Below are 16319 nucleotides of genomic sequence, written 5' to 3'. Positions count from 1 at the left end.
ATCAATTGATTATTTAAAAATTCAGGATTCCTCTTCTGAAAATCACATAGAACCACTACCACCCCACCATGTGGGAAAACATACAAAGATGTTCCCAATCCCCCACCTCTACTGAATAGTAAATATTAGCAATACTATATTTTATTTGTTATATGCTTATACCTGATACTTTTGTTTTAGTATTATCCTATCAGAGGTTTTGCAATTCTGTGCTTAGTATTACTGTTAGTTGTTTTGAGTCCCAAACACGAATGAGGCAGGAATCAAATCAACATCATCATCACCACCACCATTATCATCATCAAACAGCAATAGCAATAGCAAGTACATTTCTATACCTCTTATCAGTGAACTAGCACACCTTAAGCAGTGTACAATGTATAACAAGCTGGGTACTCATTTTACCAACCTATGAAAAGGTGGAAGGCTGAGTTGACCTTGGGTCCTTCCATGATCAAACTTATAATGCTGTGGCTGCAGGACTGGCATATGGACTAGTTCTTGTTATTTAACAGTAAGGGTACTAAGTATGCATATGCTCAACAGCACTCTATTGCTGGGTTCAGATGCAACAGTACATAATTGTTTAGTGTTTAAAGAACAAGATTCAGGACTGTGTATTCCTCCCTCTTCTTTCTTCCTTTGGCATAGTTGTGTAGAGAGTGAAATCATTCATCTCCATTTTCCACTAGCCACAGTGCGTGATTTTGTCTGAACTGGTACAACTTATGGTTAATATAGTTTGCACAAACAAGCCAAAGCAATCCATGGGTTCTAACCTTAGATTTTTTTTTTACAAGCCTTACTTACAACTAACCAGAGTATGTCTCAGTTTTGGCAAAGTAACATTGACAGAAATATGGACACTATCACATGGGGGAAAACCATGGCATTTTCCTGGCAAAGTCTTGTGATCACGGCAAAGATTTTCAGATGATGTTGTGATCAGAGAGGACTTTTCCCGGGAAGAACCAGGAATGCTCCAGCAAGAAACCACTCATAGGATTTCATGTTCATGGTAAAGATTTTCTGAGAGATAAATCCTCTCAGAAAATCTTCACCATGAACATGCAACTTTGATGGGAGTATGCCCTTTACTCCCAGCTTCCCCTCACCCCCATGTGATAGTCTCCATTGTCTCCTAAAAACATGCTATTGGAGGACAGGAAGTAGCGTTCAGGTGCCTCCCTTCTGGGTGCTATGTTTGAATTAGGTCACTGTTCCTACTTTATCTTTTGCTGGGACAGAGTTCTCAGAAAGAAAACAAATTGTGATTTTAGTGGGCTTGGCTTAAATACAATCCTGATTTGAAATTAGCTATCATCTTTCATGGTTCTTCAAATCCTGTTCTAAAAGACACTTGTATGATTAAAAATGTAGACAAATGGGGGAAATAAAGCGGGCCACAGAGTTTAATATTAAATTGTACAATGGATTTTTAAGGAGAACTTACACTCCAATAAGATACCTTCCAATGCACCTTGCTGTTTAAGTGCAAGTGGTTGTAGGCAATTAATATGCAGCTTGCACAGATTTAAAACAGCAATTAGGCACACATAACATTTTGGGCTACATGGAAAATGTCAATTCCCTGTCTTCCTCGCTTGTCACTTTTACTGCTTTCTTTATTTTTTATTTTTAGTTATGGACATGCGTTTAAACATTCTGCTACCTGCTTCGATGACTCACTGCAGTTTTGATTATATTCAGAATAAATTTTGAAGAAGAACAACAAAAAAGAGATTCCATCTTATTTACTTACTTATGCATATATCCATCTGTTTCCACTGTTAGGTTCATCTGCATAACAGTCTGAAACTCTGTCTCATTACAGCAATATTTAAACACGGTGTTGTTATGGTGACAGCAAAAGATGTATGATTTATTGTCAGAAAGACGTGGACAGTGGAATCCAAAATGGGAGCGGCCTTTGTAGTCTGTATATGGCTCACAGACGCGAAAATGTGCGGATAGTGCTGTAAGGCAAAAAGCAAAAATCTCTGTAACTCAGTTGCAACTGTAAGATAAGAGTTAGTTTTTATAGAACACCGCATATACCTCTAAAATCCCATTTCTTTTCTGTGCTATGGGGGCTGGGATGGGGCAGGGACCTGGTTGAAAGAATATATATATTTTTTTCTAAGGCAGGGGTCAGGGACGTAGCTAGGATTTTAGGAAGGGGGGGTCCAGACTAAGTGCCACCATTATAATGGGGCTTGAGTGCGGCGGCGCAGCAGCACACACCATTCATTTTTCTAATGGAAGGGGGCCCTGGCTACATCCCTGCAGGGGTGAGGATTTTGTGGCCCTCTAGATGTTGCTGAACTGCACCACCCAGTATTGGTCTCCATTGGGTATACTGGAGGCATAGTTCAGCAATCTGTGCAAGGCTTACAGTTCTCACCCTTGGCATAAGGCCACATTGTAGAAACTATCTTGTGGCTGCAGTGAGATTTAAACTAGGGACTTACCAGCCCACCTTCTTCACTACACTCTTACATATATGACAACTGAACAGCCATTTGTCTATTTTCTGCAAAGCTGAGGAACATGTAGGTCTTATACATTGTTGGATCACAATTTCTCCCATCGTTCCCTTTTGGTTACACTAACTAGGACTGAGGCGAACTGCAGATCGACATCTGGAAGGTCATATGTTATTCAATCCAAATTTGCAGTGCAATCTTCTGTACATTTTTTCAAAAGGAAATCCCATTGACCTCAATTATACTTAGCCTCAAATAAGTGGTTATATGATTACAGCCTAATAGCATAAATGTAGTAGGAGAGCAACTTCTTGTTAGAGGAAATTACTTAAATGCTACAAAACAATAAAATAAAATTCAAAATTATGACAATCAATGAGACTGTAATATAGAAAATAAAACCCTTTGAAGCCCCATTGATTTTCAGTTGTGAGAGATATAATCATGTATTTAATTTTTTCCATTCAAATCAATGGGACAAACTGAGGCAGAATTATGTGTTTATTGTGTATAGATTCATGTTGTGCAAAACACAGAATCTATTTCCATGGTATTTGATGTTGTTGTAATCAGTCCTTAACTGATTTGGAACAAGGGATAACCCTAGCAGCTAGAATAATACATGACAAATTTTAGTTTTGAAGTGTAGATACAGTACAGAGAGGCTGTTCTTAAATAAAATGTAAACACATTGTAAGTTACTTATGATAATATTATTTTTTTAAAAAAATTCCAAAAACAGGGCATAATGATAAAAAAGTTTAACAATATGAACAAATAATAATAATAATTAATAATAAAATTTATTTATATACCGCTATTCCAAATTCCAAATTTGATCACTGCGGTGTACAGCTAAAAGTGATACAAGATAGTGTTTGTGGCCAGCAAAGCAACAGTGTTTGTGACCAGATTCCTATAGTCCTAAGAAGCAAGAAAGTTCCTATTCCTTCCTTTGTTGTGCAACTCCATGGGTTAAATCCACCTGCTACTGCCACCAAGAGAAAACCCATTGAATCTTACATGAATAAAGTATTGACTTATCATTCAGTAACTGATTCACTGGGTCTACTCCAGTTAGGACTACTGATTGGATTTAGTTCCATGATGTTACTTCCAAATGTAGTCTACCATTCCTACATAAAGACCATTCCTGGAGCCATGATATTTTTAGTCAACAAATACAGTTGGCACCCTGTATCCACGGATTTTTTTATTCATGGATTCAAGCATCCACGGCTTGAAAATATCCCCCAAAATATATAAGTTCCAATAAGCAAACCTGGATCTTGCCATTTTACTGTGCCATTGTATATAATGGGACTTGAGCATCCATAGATTTTGTTATTCATGGGGGATCCTGGAACCAAACCTCAGCAGACGCCAAGGCCCCATTGTAATAGATATTGCAGCCCTTGTATGTTAAAACTTTGGCTTATCTGAACATCCTAGATTTTATGACCTTATGGGTGCACAGCTATTGAAAGTATCGTTCCTAAACAAGAAGCTTTGCTTTCTTTAAACAAAGCTTTCTTTGCTTTCTTTCATTATTAACTATACCCTGATACATTTCAAAGATTGAATGCACGTCTTGAGCCCATGCAATTTAATAGGTTATTTTAGGGGAGAGTAACAGCTGACTCACTTGGCCAAAGTATGACAGCCTCAGTTTAATCATCTTGGCTTCCAGGGAGATTTCAGGCTTGGTCTGTTCTAGGACCCATTTATTTGTTTTTGTTTTTTTGGGTTGTCCACAGTATCCTCAGCACTCTTCTCCAGCACCACATCTCAAATGAATTTATTTTCTTTTTATCTGTTTTCTTTATTATCCACCTCTCACATCTATACACGGTAATGGAGAATACAACTGCTTGTATGATTCTAATTTTCGTGCTTAGTTATATATCTTTGCTCTTTATGATCTTTTCTAGTTCTTTCATAGCTGCCTCCTCCATTCTTATCTTCTTCTGATTTCTTGACTGCAGTCCCCATTATGCTCTATGTTTGATCTCAGATGTTTATCACACTATGCTCTTAAAGAGGTACTATTCCAGTGTGACTCCTCTAGCAGCCTCCTGTTGCATGCTGGGATTGGCAGTTTTAAGGAGCTGAACTTCTCTGCCTGAGAATTCTAAATACCCCTCCTTAAAACTGCCAATCCCAGCATGCAACAGGAGGCAGCTAGAGGAGTCACACTGGAATAGTACCTCTTTAAGAGCTCGTCTGATAAACACCTAAGTATAGGAACTGTTTACTGTTTCTATTTTCTCATTGTCCAGGCACATCCAGCCACAATGTTCATGCGTTAATTATCTCCTGATTAGGCTACTGTAATGTGCTCTACGTGGGGCTGCCCTTGAAAAGTGTTTGGAAGCTGCACCTAGAGCAAAATGCAGCAACCAGGCTGGTCTCAGGTTTGCATTTTAGAGAATCTATAAAACTGCTTTTGCAAGACCTGCACTGGCTTTCAATTTCCTTCCAAGCTCATTTCAAGGTGCTGTTGTCCTGCAAAGCCCTAAATGACTTTGGGTCAGCATAGCTGAAAGACTGTTTCCTCTCATATAACCCGTCTAGAAATTTGAAATCTTTAGAAGAGACCCTATTGCAGGTCTCAATACCTTGTGAAGTTAGGTTGGTGGGTAGACATAACACGACTTTCACTACAGCAGCACTTCGACTGTGGAACTCCCTACACAAAGAGGTTAGGCTGGCCCTATATGTTTTAAGCTTCTGGTGGGTAGCTAGAACAATGCTGTTCTGCATGGCATCCAATGTTTGAAATTGCTATTTAACTGTTTTAAAACTGGATTCTAGTATTGTGTTTAGACTGATTTTAGGAGTTTTAAAAGAGTATTTCAAGGTATATTAAAAATATTGTTAGCATTGTAATGTTTTAATTGTTTTTTTATTTGCTCATCATCTCAGGAGCCTTTGTGGGATGGTAGATCTTACAGAAATACGTTAAATAAATAAATAAATAAATTCAGAGTAGTTTATGTTGCACGCAAATATATATTAAGTTTGTCATTTAAACTCACAGGATTCCTCAACACATACCTTATGGACATGTTTGTAATGTAGCTTGAAATTGGATGTAAATTATTTCCTATGTGAAAGTGGTGGCAGCAACAACAGCATGTAATATTAGTAGACAAGAGAAGATGGATTGTAATGGCTGAATGTTTGATATGCTCTCCAGCCATATGATTTCCTCTGGTTTTTGACAAAGTAATTTTCGAAACTTTTGAAAAAGGACAGGTGCAAAATATTACAGTTCCTCACAGCTTATATAAGACTTTAAAGTTACTGGATGTTCATACAAGATTTTGTTAGATACTTTTTTCCCCCTTGACCAAAGGAAATCAATTCTTTTGAATGACAGAATGTCACAGTCCAATAAATACTGAGACTTACAGTCTGGGATTCACTACAGTAAAAGACAGTTAAAGCAAAGTAGATTATGTGATATCTATGTAAAATGTTATAAATAATCATTTGGTAGAAATTCATATATTCTCAGTGTCCTCTTGGTTGCTTATTTAGGACTACATTAAAATACTGGTCACAAAGCAGGGCTTCATTTTAGTCACTGAAACCAATAAAGGATATCTGTGCACACTGTGCAAATACAGGTCTGAATGCAAAACAGCAACCCAAGCATCATCCTTATGTAGGTCCAGTGAACTAAGCAAGATGCAACAACTGAGAAATGGGGAGGTACATCTACTAACATGAGTCATGAGCTATAGGCCTGATGAGAGTAGATTTTGACTGAGACCCAAATGGAAGAAGAGGAATATGTACCACCTGTAGATGAAATTTTAACCTTTGTACACTTCTCTCCAGCCACTAAATAACAGCACCAATTTGGCTTCTTGCATGTGATTTTTTTTTAACCTAGATCATAACCCCAAATTATGCTCCAACTTTGCTAATATACTTTTCTTAGCTGCCTATGGAAAGGGCAGGTGTACTTCAACTAAGAATAGAGAAAAACTCAAATAACACTTGCACTTTACACTTTCAAAAACAGGAAAAATGTCTATGTCATAAAATAAGACAACTCTTTATCCTAGTAGTCCCAGGTATTGATTTAAATGTTCATCTCTTTCTCCACTACAATAGATGACTCTGACCATGCAATTTTCATGACCTATACCAAGTCCGCCTTTTCATTCTTTTCTTGCTCTTTGATCTTGCCTGATAAAAAGATACAGAAATCATGAACTTGCATACAAATCTGTATCTATCTGGTTCATCCCAAGAAACATAATTACTTGAGCCCAGATTTTCCTCATGGGTTAGCATGTCTTTCCCCAAGCCATAATGCAGATATTTTAAGGGGCAAAATATTATCAAGCACACTCTTTTTTTTTTAATATAGTTTTTATTGAATTTTCCATCTCATTAACACATTAACAGATAACATCATTTAAACATAGTCTCTTAGATTTTTCCCGATAAGAGTTTTCTCACTCATCTAGAATTGCTACTATTATTATCCCACTTCCCTTCTCCAATCTTCTAGAATGCAACTTAACCGTTTGTTACACTATACAATTCTTGTGACACTTATGTATCTCCTGGTCATTGGCATTACCTTCCACCCACCTTTATTATATGTTACTGTACTATAAACTAACTAAACTAGACCAGTAGATAGAATAAATGAGAAGGAAATTGGAGAAGTAAAGGAATTAGAAAGATTGTTTTCAGCTAAAGGGTAAACCTTTAAGCTTTAAGATGACAAGGTTACAACTAATACAGAAGGCTGTAAGAAATGAAGCACACTCTTGTGAGTACACTAATCTTCCTTTTCTTTTTCAGTCTCTCTTGGTCTTTCCTGAGAAATGAAACAAACCCAAAGTATCCTTTAAAACTCTTCATTCCCTATGCATACGGTCTAAATTTTAAATCAGTGGGCAAGGAGTAATACTAAATCAGGGACAGGGAACATGTGTCTCTCCAGCTGCTGTTGGACAGCAATTTCCAGCATTCCTCACTGTTAGCTATGCTGGCTAGAGCTGCTGAGAGTTGTAGTCCAACAACCCCTGGATGGCTACACGCTTTCTGTCCTAGACTAAACAGAAGTATTGTGGCATAAGCTTTTTCAGATTGGTGTTTGGTTCCTCTAATTCACTTGATCAAATCTGACCAATGGAAACTCATACTTTAAAGTGTTGTGAGAAATGTTTTTGCAAGACAAGGTTAGTAGAATTTAGCAAGCAAGCACCCCCAAAGAAATGATAGCATAAACTTTACCTGCTGGCAAGAGCACAGAGAACACGACCATCAGTGTATTTAAGGACTGTAGACCACAACTTGTCATCGTTTTGTTTTCATTGATCCGTCTGAGAATTACCTGCTTAAGAAAGATGAAATTTTGGCATTAGAAGGTACTGGTGATTTGGCATGTGTGCATTATATATTTAACTGACAAAAACCTAAACACTGTGGTTTAATGTATGAAAGTTGCACAAGGTTCTAAGACACAGTTCTGCAGGAACTTCAACTCTTTTCTCCACGTATTGTACAGTCAGTACTACTGAGCACCATCATCTGCACTGTGCATACATTTAGTAAGCTTAACTGGATATCTTCATCACAAATTGTGGCAGGGGTGAGATAATATAACTTATTGTTGGCAAAGAATCTACAAAAGCACTGTTCAAATTTCCTTGTCATTTGCATAGATGAGTTCTCAGTATTTTGTAGTGCCAGAAACTAGAGTCTAAGGATTTAAAGCTGCAAAAGGTCAGGTTAAAGGTGGTTCTTCTAATCCCTGCCCAATTTGTCATGGTGGCTGTCATGAGCAAACAACAAATCAACTGCCAAAACCTAAGCTTCAAAAACTAACTTTTAGAGGACTAGCCAAAATATAGTGATTTGCATAATATACAAATTAGGTTGCCCATATTTGGGGAACTTTACTTATGTTCCTTCCTTTATGTCATATGAGCTTCCTCTACTCTTCTCCCCCTTCCAGCACTCCTTTTTCAGACTATACATTTCTACAGCACTTTCACCATACTCTCTCATGTATTAGTTACTACAGCAAGTTTGCACATTTTACTACTCTCAAAATCCCAAATGTTGGGCTGGTTCCTGACATGTAGAACTTAATACATGATGGGAAGAAGCTTGCTTTAGTTTTTCAGTCTCTCGAGCTTTCCTCAGAAATGGAACATAAACCCAAAGTATCCTTTAAACCTCTCCTCATTCCCTATGCACACACACTCTAAATTTTAAATCAGTGGGCAATGAGTGACCCTTCAGATGTTGTTGAAATGTATCTCTTATAATTCCTCAGAACTGATTACTTTGACTCAACCAGATGGGAATTGCAGTGCAGTAACATCTGGAAGGCGACTTGTTCCCAGACCTGCTTTTAAATCATCAACTTGTTGAGCAGGATACCACTTTACTTTTGATTCTGTTGTAAGCATCACAGAGATGGACAACTATATATTTATCCTGATACTTTTCTTTAGAGCAATTCAGGTATCTCACAGTCATCATTTTGGTAATACCTAAAAAACTCTTTTAAGTATAGAGCTTGGAAACTTTGGGAGACTACAGTTCTCAGTGTCCCCCAGCCACTATGGTTACTGCACATACTGTTTGGGGGATGTGGGGATCTGTCTGTGGTCTCCAAAAGTTACTTTTCCAAACTCTGTTGCCTATTAGTATCAAACAGCCGATCAAACAGGGAAGTTGAAAGGCTGAAAAAAAATAATGTTTTGCCTACCCACCTTACATATATGTAGCCAAAGCATGACCTACAATCAGTCGCACCTAGAAATACAATACTTGACACCCCCAAAGAGGTACTTCCAAAGAGATAATCAAAAGGCATTGCAGTATAATAGTATTTTTAACTGGGACAATGGAGGCCCAGGCTCAAAATTCAAGTTAGCCATCAAGCTTAGTGGATAACCTGGGGTCAGAGTCTGTTCCCCCAGACACTCTGGCTAACCTGCCATATAGAGAACTGTATGTGCTACCTTCTGTTCCCTGGGGGAAAACCAGTAGAATACATACCTAATAATAACAAATGTTCATCTTTAAGGCCTGGTGTTCCCCAAGTAGCAAGCTATTGGAGAGGGGAAAGGGGCAACCCTTCTGTGGCCTACAATGTGTGTGGGGGGGATAGGCTTAGTTCAGATTGGTTTGGGGAAAATGATGTGCTATTTTATTGTTTTTATTATAATTTTTATTAAGTTTCTATATATAGTAAGAATTAAAAAAAGGTGAGGAAAAAGTAGAAAAAATGAAAAAAGGGGAAAAATCCTAACAGGGCAGATGTAAACATACAAACATACAGACATATAAGCATTTGACAGTCATTCTACATCCGCACATATTCCATGTGTAAATTCTTCAATAACTTATAATTACAAAGTTCTTTACTTGACAGTGAAGTCTATTTCTAAGATACTTATTATATTTATATCTTATCCTAGTCCCACAATTTTTCCACCTTCCCCCATTTACTTTCATATTGTTGGATTGTTTTCCCTGCAGTATACATAGTCAATCTGTCTATAAGTGTGAAATCATTAACTTTTAATTTCCACTCTTCTAGGGATGGTATTACCTTGGATTTCCAATCTTTAGTGTAAACCATGCACGCTGCTGATGTGCTATTTTCTAATTGGGAGGGTTTGCAAACTTCTGACACCAAATTACAAAAACAATGAGTTTCACCTTTCTTCTCTTGAATTAAAATGCCGATCAGTTGATTTATGTCAGTTCTTTGTTAGGATTGCCAGCTGAAAAATAGTACAGGGCTCCTGTGCTTTTAATATTTGTGCAGAAGAAGGAATTTCAGCAGGGACAGCTTGTGTGACCGAAATAACCAAATAACAATCATTAATGGTACCTGAGCCCTGTCCTATTTTATTTTTCACCTAGGAACCCTAGTATCTGTGGTGTAAAACATTTGGCCTCTTTGGCCACCATGATTAATACACACACACACACACATTCTGAAAACCAAATGAGCAAGAGAGAAACTCTTAATCCAGTGAATTCAAAATAGTGGTCCATGGACCAGTGATGGTTCAAAATAATTGAATGTTAGTCTACAGAGTTTCCAGGAAAGAAAGAAAGAAACATATTTATGCCAATAGGCACAAATATCATACCAGTCCCTGGTACATTAGAGCAAAAAAGATGCTGGTCCTTAAGACAGAAGCACTGTCTTAGTCAATTTTTGAGAGGGAAGTGAAATGTCACTTAGCCATGTCAGGGAGAGAAAATGACTCAGCTGTGAGGCTGTATTTGCCCCCTTTTAATGTCAACCCTCATTACAGGTGTGGAAGCTATACAATTTATAATTTGATTTCTGAGTAGCTCAGTACTTGCACTAAACTGGGGTGGGAGGGAGAGAAAAGCTAGTTTGTACACTGGGGGTATCCCTATCTAGATTCTGCAGTGTATCTGTTTTTGGCCACTATTCCAGTCACAGGTATCTCTTTTGGCACATACTGAACTCTCAGGTGTTTATACCCAAGAAATTTCCTGGCCACAAGGATTGCTACTGAAACTTGCTCTTTGAATAGTCTATGTAGTGACAAGCCTTGTCCCCACCATCTTCATGTGCACAACAGGAGTTTACTGTGAACTTCTTTTGAACTGAAAAATATCAAGAGGATAAAGGCCTCTCCTCCTCACCCAAGACAGTCCTAAGAACACTAGAAGTCCACTTAATATAAAGTTTGGATCTAAATGGCTAACTTCTAGACTATAAAGGATAATAGCTATGACCGAGAGGGAAAAGTGGGTGGTAGTTGCAGAGGAGATTGGGTACAAAGATACTTTGCTTTTTCAAAAATCAACAAACCCAAGATGGTAACGTGTACCCTAGAGAAATCCATATTTAAACACCTAGGCTTCTACAACACACTTGTTGCAACCAATTCCAAATTGTAGGAAAGGCTGTATTGCTGACAAATCTTGTGAATATCAAACAACTCAGACATATATCAGTGAATGCTGACAATCATTTATACATGACAGCTTTCAGAGAAAGTAGTCTTGTTAGGCTTTGGAGAAAAATTGAGTTTGTCACTGCTGATGCAAAGATATTACCCCTCTGAAATGTGTCACTGTGGAAGGTAGCTGATTTAGCCATATGAAATGAAAAACCATCTGCCTCATTTTACGTGCACATTCCCCACTATACCTACTGTGGCAAAGAATTTTTATAAAGTGGGCTCTGACCCATAATGCTTACGGAACAATAAATTTAAAAGATATAGGGCCCGAACAGACCGGCCAAAATAAAGCTGCTTCAAGTTACTTTGGAGGTATGCTGCTTAAATGATGCATGTGTCCTAAGAGGCCAGAAGCTGCGCCAAAGCCACGCTCCAGTCCTACGGATGGGAACACAGCTTTGGGGCAGCTTCTGGCCTCATAAGATACATGTGTCATTTAAACAGCATACCTTCAAAGTGATCCGAAGCAGCTTTATTTTGGCCTGTCTGTTCGGGCCCATAGCCGTGTTAGTCTGTAGAATCAGTATGTAGAGAGATCTTGTAGCACCTTTGAGACTAACTGAAAGAACGAAATTGGATGTATGCCCAGGCTTGTATCCAGTTTTGCAAGCCATGAGCCTGGAAACCCTGGGGGTGAAGGGCAGAGAGAAAGGTCTGTACTCTGTTTTGCAAGCTATGAGTCTTGGGAATCTTGGGGTGAAGAGAAGAAAGAGAGAGTGGGGTCTGTTCTCTCTTTTGCAAATGTGTGTGTGCGCCAAGGTTTGTTTCTCCTTTTCCATGCCGAGACTGTGACCCTTGGGAGAGGTCCAGAGAGGGAGATATAGGGAGGGAAGTGGTGCTTTGTTTCCCCCCTTTAGATCTTTTGTAACATGCTCCAGTGTTTGACCCTCGATTTATCCACGGGTCACATCAAAATCCATGATGCTGGCCCCCAAAACCACCCCCAACTTATACATGAAGTCGACTTATACATGAGTATATACGGTAGGCTGCATCTGAGGAAGTAGATAATGCATCTGAGGAAGTAGACTGAAGTCTATGTAAGCTCATGCTGCCAATTTCTTTCTTTCAATTAGTCTCAAAGGTGACACAATACATTTGTTAGTTCTTAAGAAGCCACATGCCTTTCTGTTGTTTTTTTTAAATGCAAAAATGTTGGCAATTACTGGTATATGTCCAAGGAGTGGATTAAAAGGTATTTTCAGACATTTCCACAATTTTGGCTATGGAAACAATGTTGTGGTATTTGATAGAAAGTCAGCAAAAGTTTATTATTTTAAAGAATTCTAAATATATTTAATAGACATCAGACTGTGTCAGAATAGTCTGATATTTATTGGTAAATCTGAAGCCTGAGGGTTCTGAAGCCTGAATGTCACCATCATTTACTGTGGCTGGTTTGTAGATATGACATGGGCATTTCTCATATTTATCTCCCTCCAGTCCATCTGCCTTGGTCCAGACCTCGGAGGTTGAGAGGAACTGCTGGACCTCTTACCCTTTCCCTCCACCACTCCCTTCTCCTTCTGTGTCATGTCTTTTTAGATTGTAAGCCTGAGGGCAGGGAACCGTCTAACTAAAAGATTGCATGTACAGCGCTGTGTAAATTTACAGCGCTTCATAAATAAAGGTTAATAATAATAATAATAATATTTCAAATCAAATTTAGTTTTGATAAGAGAGATATATGTCATGCATTTGCAAAATTCTTGTACTGACAGATAGTGAGCCCATTTAAAGCGGCATGTTTCTACTGTAGAATCAGTACAGCATGGTTACGAATCAAATACTGAATGGTTTAATATGAACCCTTTATGATAAAAGAATTCAACAGAAACATAGTACTGGAATATGACCAAAAACGATTCATTGCACTGTTACATTGACAAATGGTTGTAGTTGTCTATCTACTGCCAATCTGAGTCAAATGTCTGTGCCAAAAAAGTATTTTGTCACACAAGCCAAGCCCTCCACCAATGGTCTGACTCTCCACTGTTGGTCCCACCACAAAGTGGGAGGTTCACAAACTTGGACTACTGTATTGTATAAGTCCAACCCCTGCCATGCAGGAATACACAACTAAAGCACTCCTGATAAATGTCCACCCAACTTTTGTTTAAAGACCTCTAAATGAGGAGAGCTTACCACTCTTCAAGACAGCCTATTCCACTGTCCACACATACATTGAAAATTAAAATAGAGATGTTATACCTCAAATAGAGAATGCTTCTATACCTCAAGCAATTTTCTCTTCCTTACCAGTGGAAATTAGAAAACATTTAGTCACATCTTGATTTATAATCTGGAAGCCATTTAAAGTTGTTTGCAGGCTAAATTTGACCCCTGGTGTGCCAGCTGGCCACCCTTGCTTTAAGGACAAGAGCAAAGCTAGGTATTTTCTCTCTTTCAAAGACTTTGCCATTTAAGTATGTCACAGATATTCATTGAGAAACCAAAGAACATTATTATTTGCAGAGTCCTGAAAAAGTTGCTCCTTTAGGGTTCAACTCCCAGCATACTCCGTGCCCCCAAGCATAACCAACTGACATGCTGGCTGTGGGATTCTATGAGATGCAGTCCTAAAAGTTACTTTTTCAAGTTCAGATTATTTATATAGTGCCATCACTATACACAGTACTTTACAGAGTACAAAATGACAGGTCCCTAACCAGAGGGCTTACAATCTATTATTCAATACACAGGAGACAGAGGAAGGGGAGGCAAGACAAAAAAAAGTGCTATCATTATGTAGTCAGGAAAAGAGAAATGTGCTGTCATTTCACTTACATGTACTTAGCCTTAGTTACACTTGGATTTAAGGACTGGGAGAATGTGCCAAAGGCTTCAATGGAAAATAGATTTTGAGGAAAAATTTGAAGGAATTATGGTTCTTAAGGGCGATGCACATAAAATCAACAGCAACCTCTTCATCATATGCCTCCACTTTTTTATTTTCACACAATTGAACAACCATGGAATCCACAGTCCTACTCTATGGTGCTGACCATTAGTAAAATTATTGGTTGTCAATGTATTTGGGTACTAGAGCATTCCCACCCAGATATGGATGAAGTATGTTGGAAGAGAAACACATACTTCTTTTAAAACTTACTTGTGGATAGCACAAGAAGCAAACTAGTAAGTGATGCTACTTCAAAAAGGAGGAGGAAAAATCACAAACAAAACACAATTTGTAACTTCAGTTTGGGTTCATAATTATTGAAGAGAGAAGTCTACTCAGAGGCCAAGCCTTCTCACTTGGAAGCTTTTGCCCTAATGACAGTTATGTCACTTACATGGAGGTTTTCCAAAACAAAATTGCTTGAAGTGGCAGACAACCAACTACCATTATCACAAAAAATGGGACATCATAAAAACAAGCAGTAACAGAAGCATAAATGCTGATTTCTTTGAAAAGGACATCAGCTGCTTTTTTTTAAAAAAATCAATTTTACAGAAAGATCTTAACCAGTTGGCTGGCAGAATGCAGCAGACAGAGAGGTGCCCTGATGTGTGAGCATGCCAACTGGGAGATTACAGTCCAAAAAAACATTTCATACCTCTGGAATGGGCACCATTTAGTTAGTCTTAGGACAAATTATGGCCCTACAGACATAGAATCACAGAATCATAGATGGAAGAGACAAGGAAGAGACCAGGGCCATCCTGTCCAATCCCCCTGCCATGCAGGAACACACAATCAAAGCACCCCCTACAGATGGTGATCTTGCCTCTGTGTAAAAACTTCCAAAGAATGAGAATCCATCATTGGACTGCATCTGTCATTAGCTCTACCCACAACAGCCAATGGCGAGGAATGTTGGGACAAGTATAGTACACAAGTATAGTAATGTCTTCATCCTTCAGTGCAACCCTGTGGTCAATATCTGCCAGAAGTTGACCACAGATTTATGCTGGAGGACCTACAAAGGCCCAAAGAAGTGTTTCCCTATTAAGCTCTAGGTACTGCAGCACCACTCTATAAATATCCAGCAGGATTGTGCTGGAGGACCTAGAGATTCCTAGAGAGCACATATCAACCAAATTTGCTAATAATCAAATTCGTAAAAGTCAAAGCTGCAAATGCGGAAGACCAACCATACTGCTATATTTCAGATCAGATCCTACATTCTTGCATTACTAGCAATGGCATGGAAAAGATTCATAGGGAAAACAGACATACCATGCTCCTGACACACAAAATGGCTGCATTTGGAATGGGCCTTGGTGAGCCTCAGGATTGTGCCTCCCCCATCCTATATGGATGCAAGAAAGCAAAATTTCTCTTCCACTTTCTGCGAAACACAGTTATTTTATTATAATCAGTAGCTGTGGTTAGGAATATAAGTCATGGTTTAAAGTTAACTTGCTTCACCAAAACATAGTTAGTGGTGTCCCTACTTCAAGGGGGGCCTTTTGAGGGGCAGGGCTTCTGGGGGGCCTCCGGGGATGACATATGCTCCCTTCTCCTGTGCCATCCCATCCTTTGGCTGATGAGGAAAGGGACAGAACAGCATGCATGGAGAGTGCAAGGATAGATTATGCGCGGGGAGAGTGTGGGGGAAGTGCTGGGCCTGACTGGGTGCCACATCACTTCTGGGGTGTCTCTGCATCACCACATCCCCCTAGTGATGCCACTGACCATAGTTATAACTGGAACTTTTCTGGATTTAGTGGATTATTGTAGTTGAAAATAGATCCAATAGCTTCCTAATACTTCCTCAGGGTCATGTTATAGGTGAGAGGGGAGGTGGACGAGGTTCATAATATGATACAGTACATTCCCAATAGACACTTTGCTTGCTGGAGCTTTGGGGGGGGGGGAACGGGACTG

The 16319-nt window shown here is 38.8% G+C and overlaps 1 protein-coding gene and 1 long non-coding RNA gene across 6 annotated transcripts in view; both read right to left on the bottom strand.

The window, feature by feature from the left end:
- The window catches only part of LOC121931194, a 972450-nt gene that overhangs the window by 646944 nt on the left and 309187 nt on the right, over window positions 1–16319 (bottom strand). The gene's annotated exons all lie outside the window — the stretch shown is intronic.
- The window catches only part of SHISAL1 (shisa like 1), a 108451-nt gene that overhangs the window by 52138 nt on the left and 39994 nt on the right, over window positions 1–16319 (bottom strand). For 3 of the 4 annotated variants that reach the window (XM_042468641.1, XM_042468639.1, XM_042468643.1), the window contains 2 exons: window positions 7749–7851; window positions 1763–1976 (listed from right to left, as the gene is read on the bottom strand). In XM_042468641.1, the coding sequence (XP_042324575.1) occupies window positions 1763–1976; window positions 7749–7851 (317 nt within the window). The remainder of the gene's footprint in view (window positions 1–1762; window positions 1977–7748; window positions 7852–16319) is intronic. The other variant, XM_042468640.1, reaches the window with a different exon arrangement.

Source organism: Sceloporus undulatus, chromosome 5 (genome assembly GCF_019175285.1).
Source record: "Sceloporus undulatus isolate JIND9_A2432 ecotype Alabama chromosome 5, SceUnd_v1.1, whole genome shotgun sequence".
In the NCBI taxonomy this organism is placed as follows: Eukaryota; Metazoa; Chordata; class Lepidosauria; order Squamata; family Phrynosomatidae; genus Sceloporus; species Sceloporus undulatus.
This window is presented reverse-complemented; position numbering and strand designations above follow the sequence as displayed.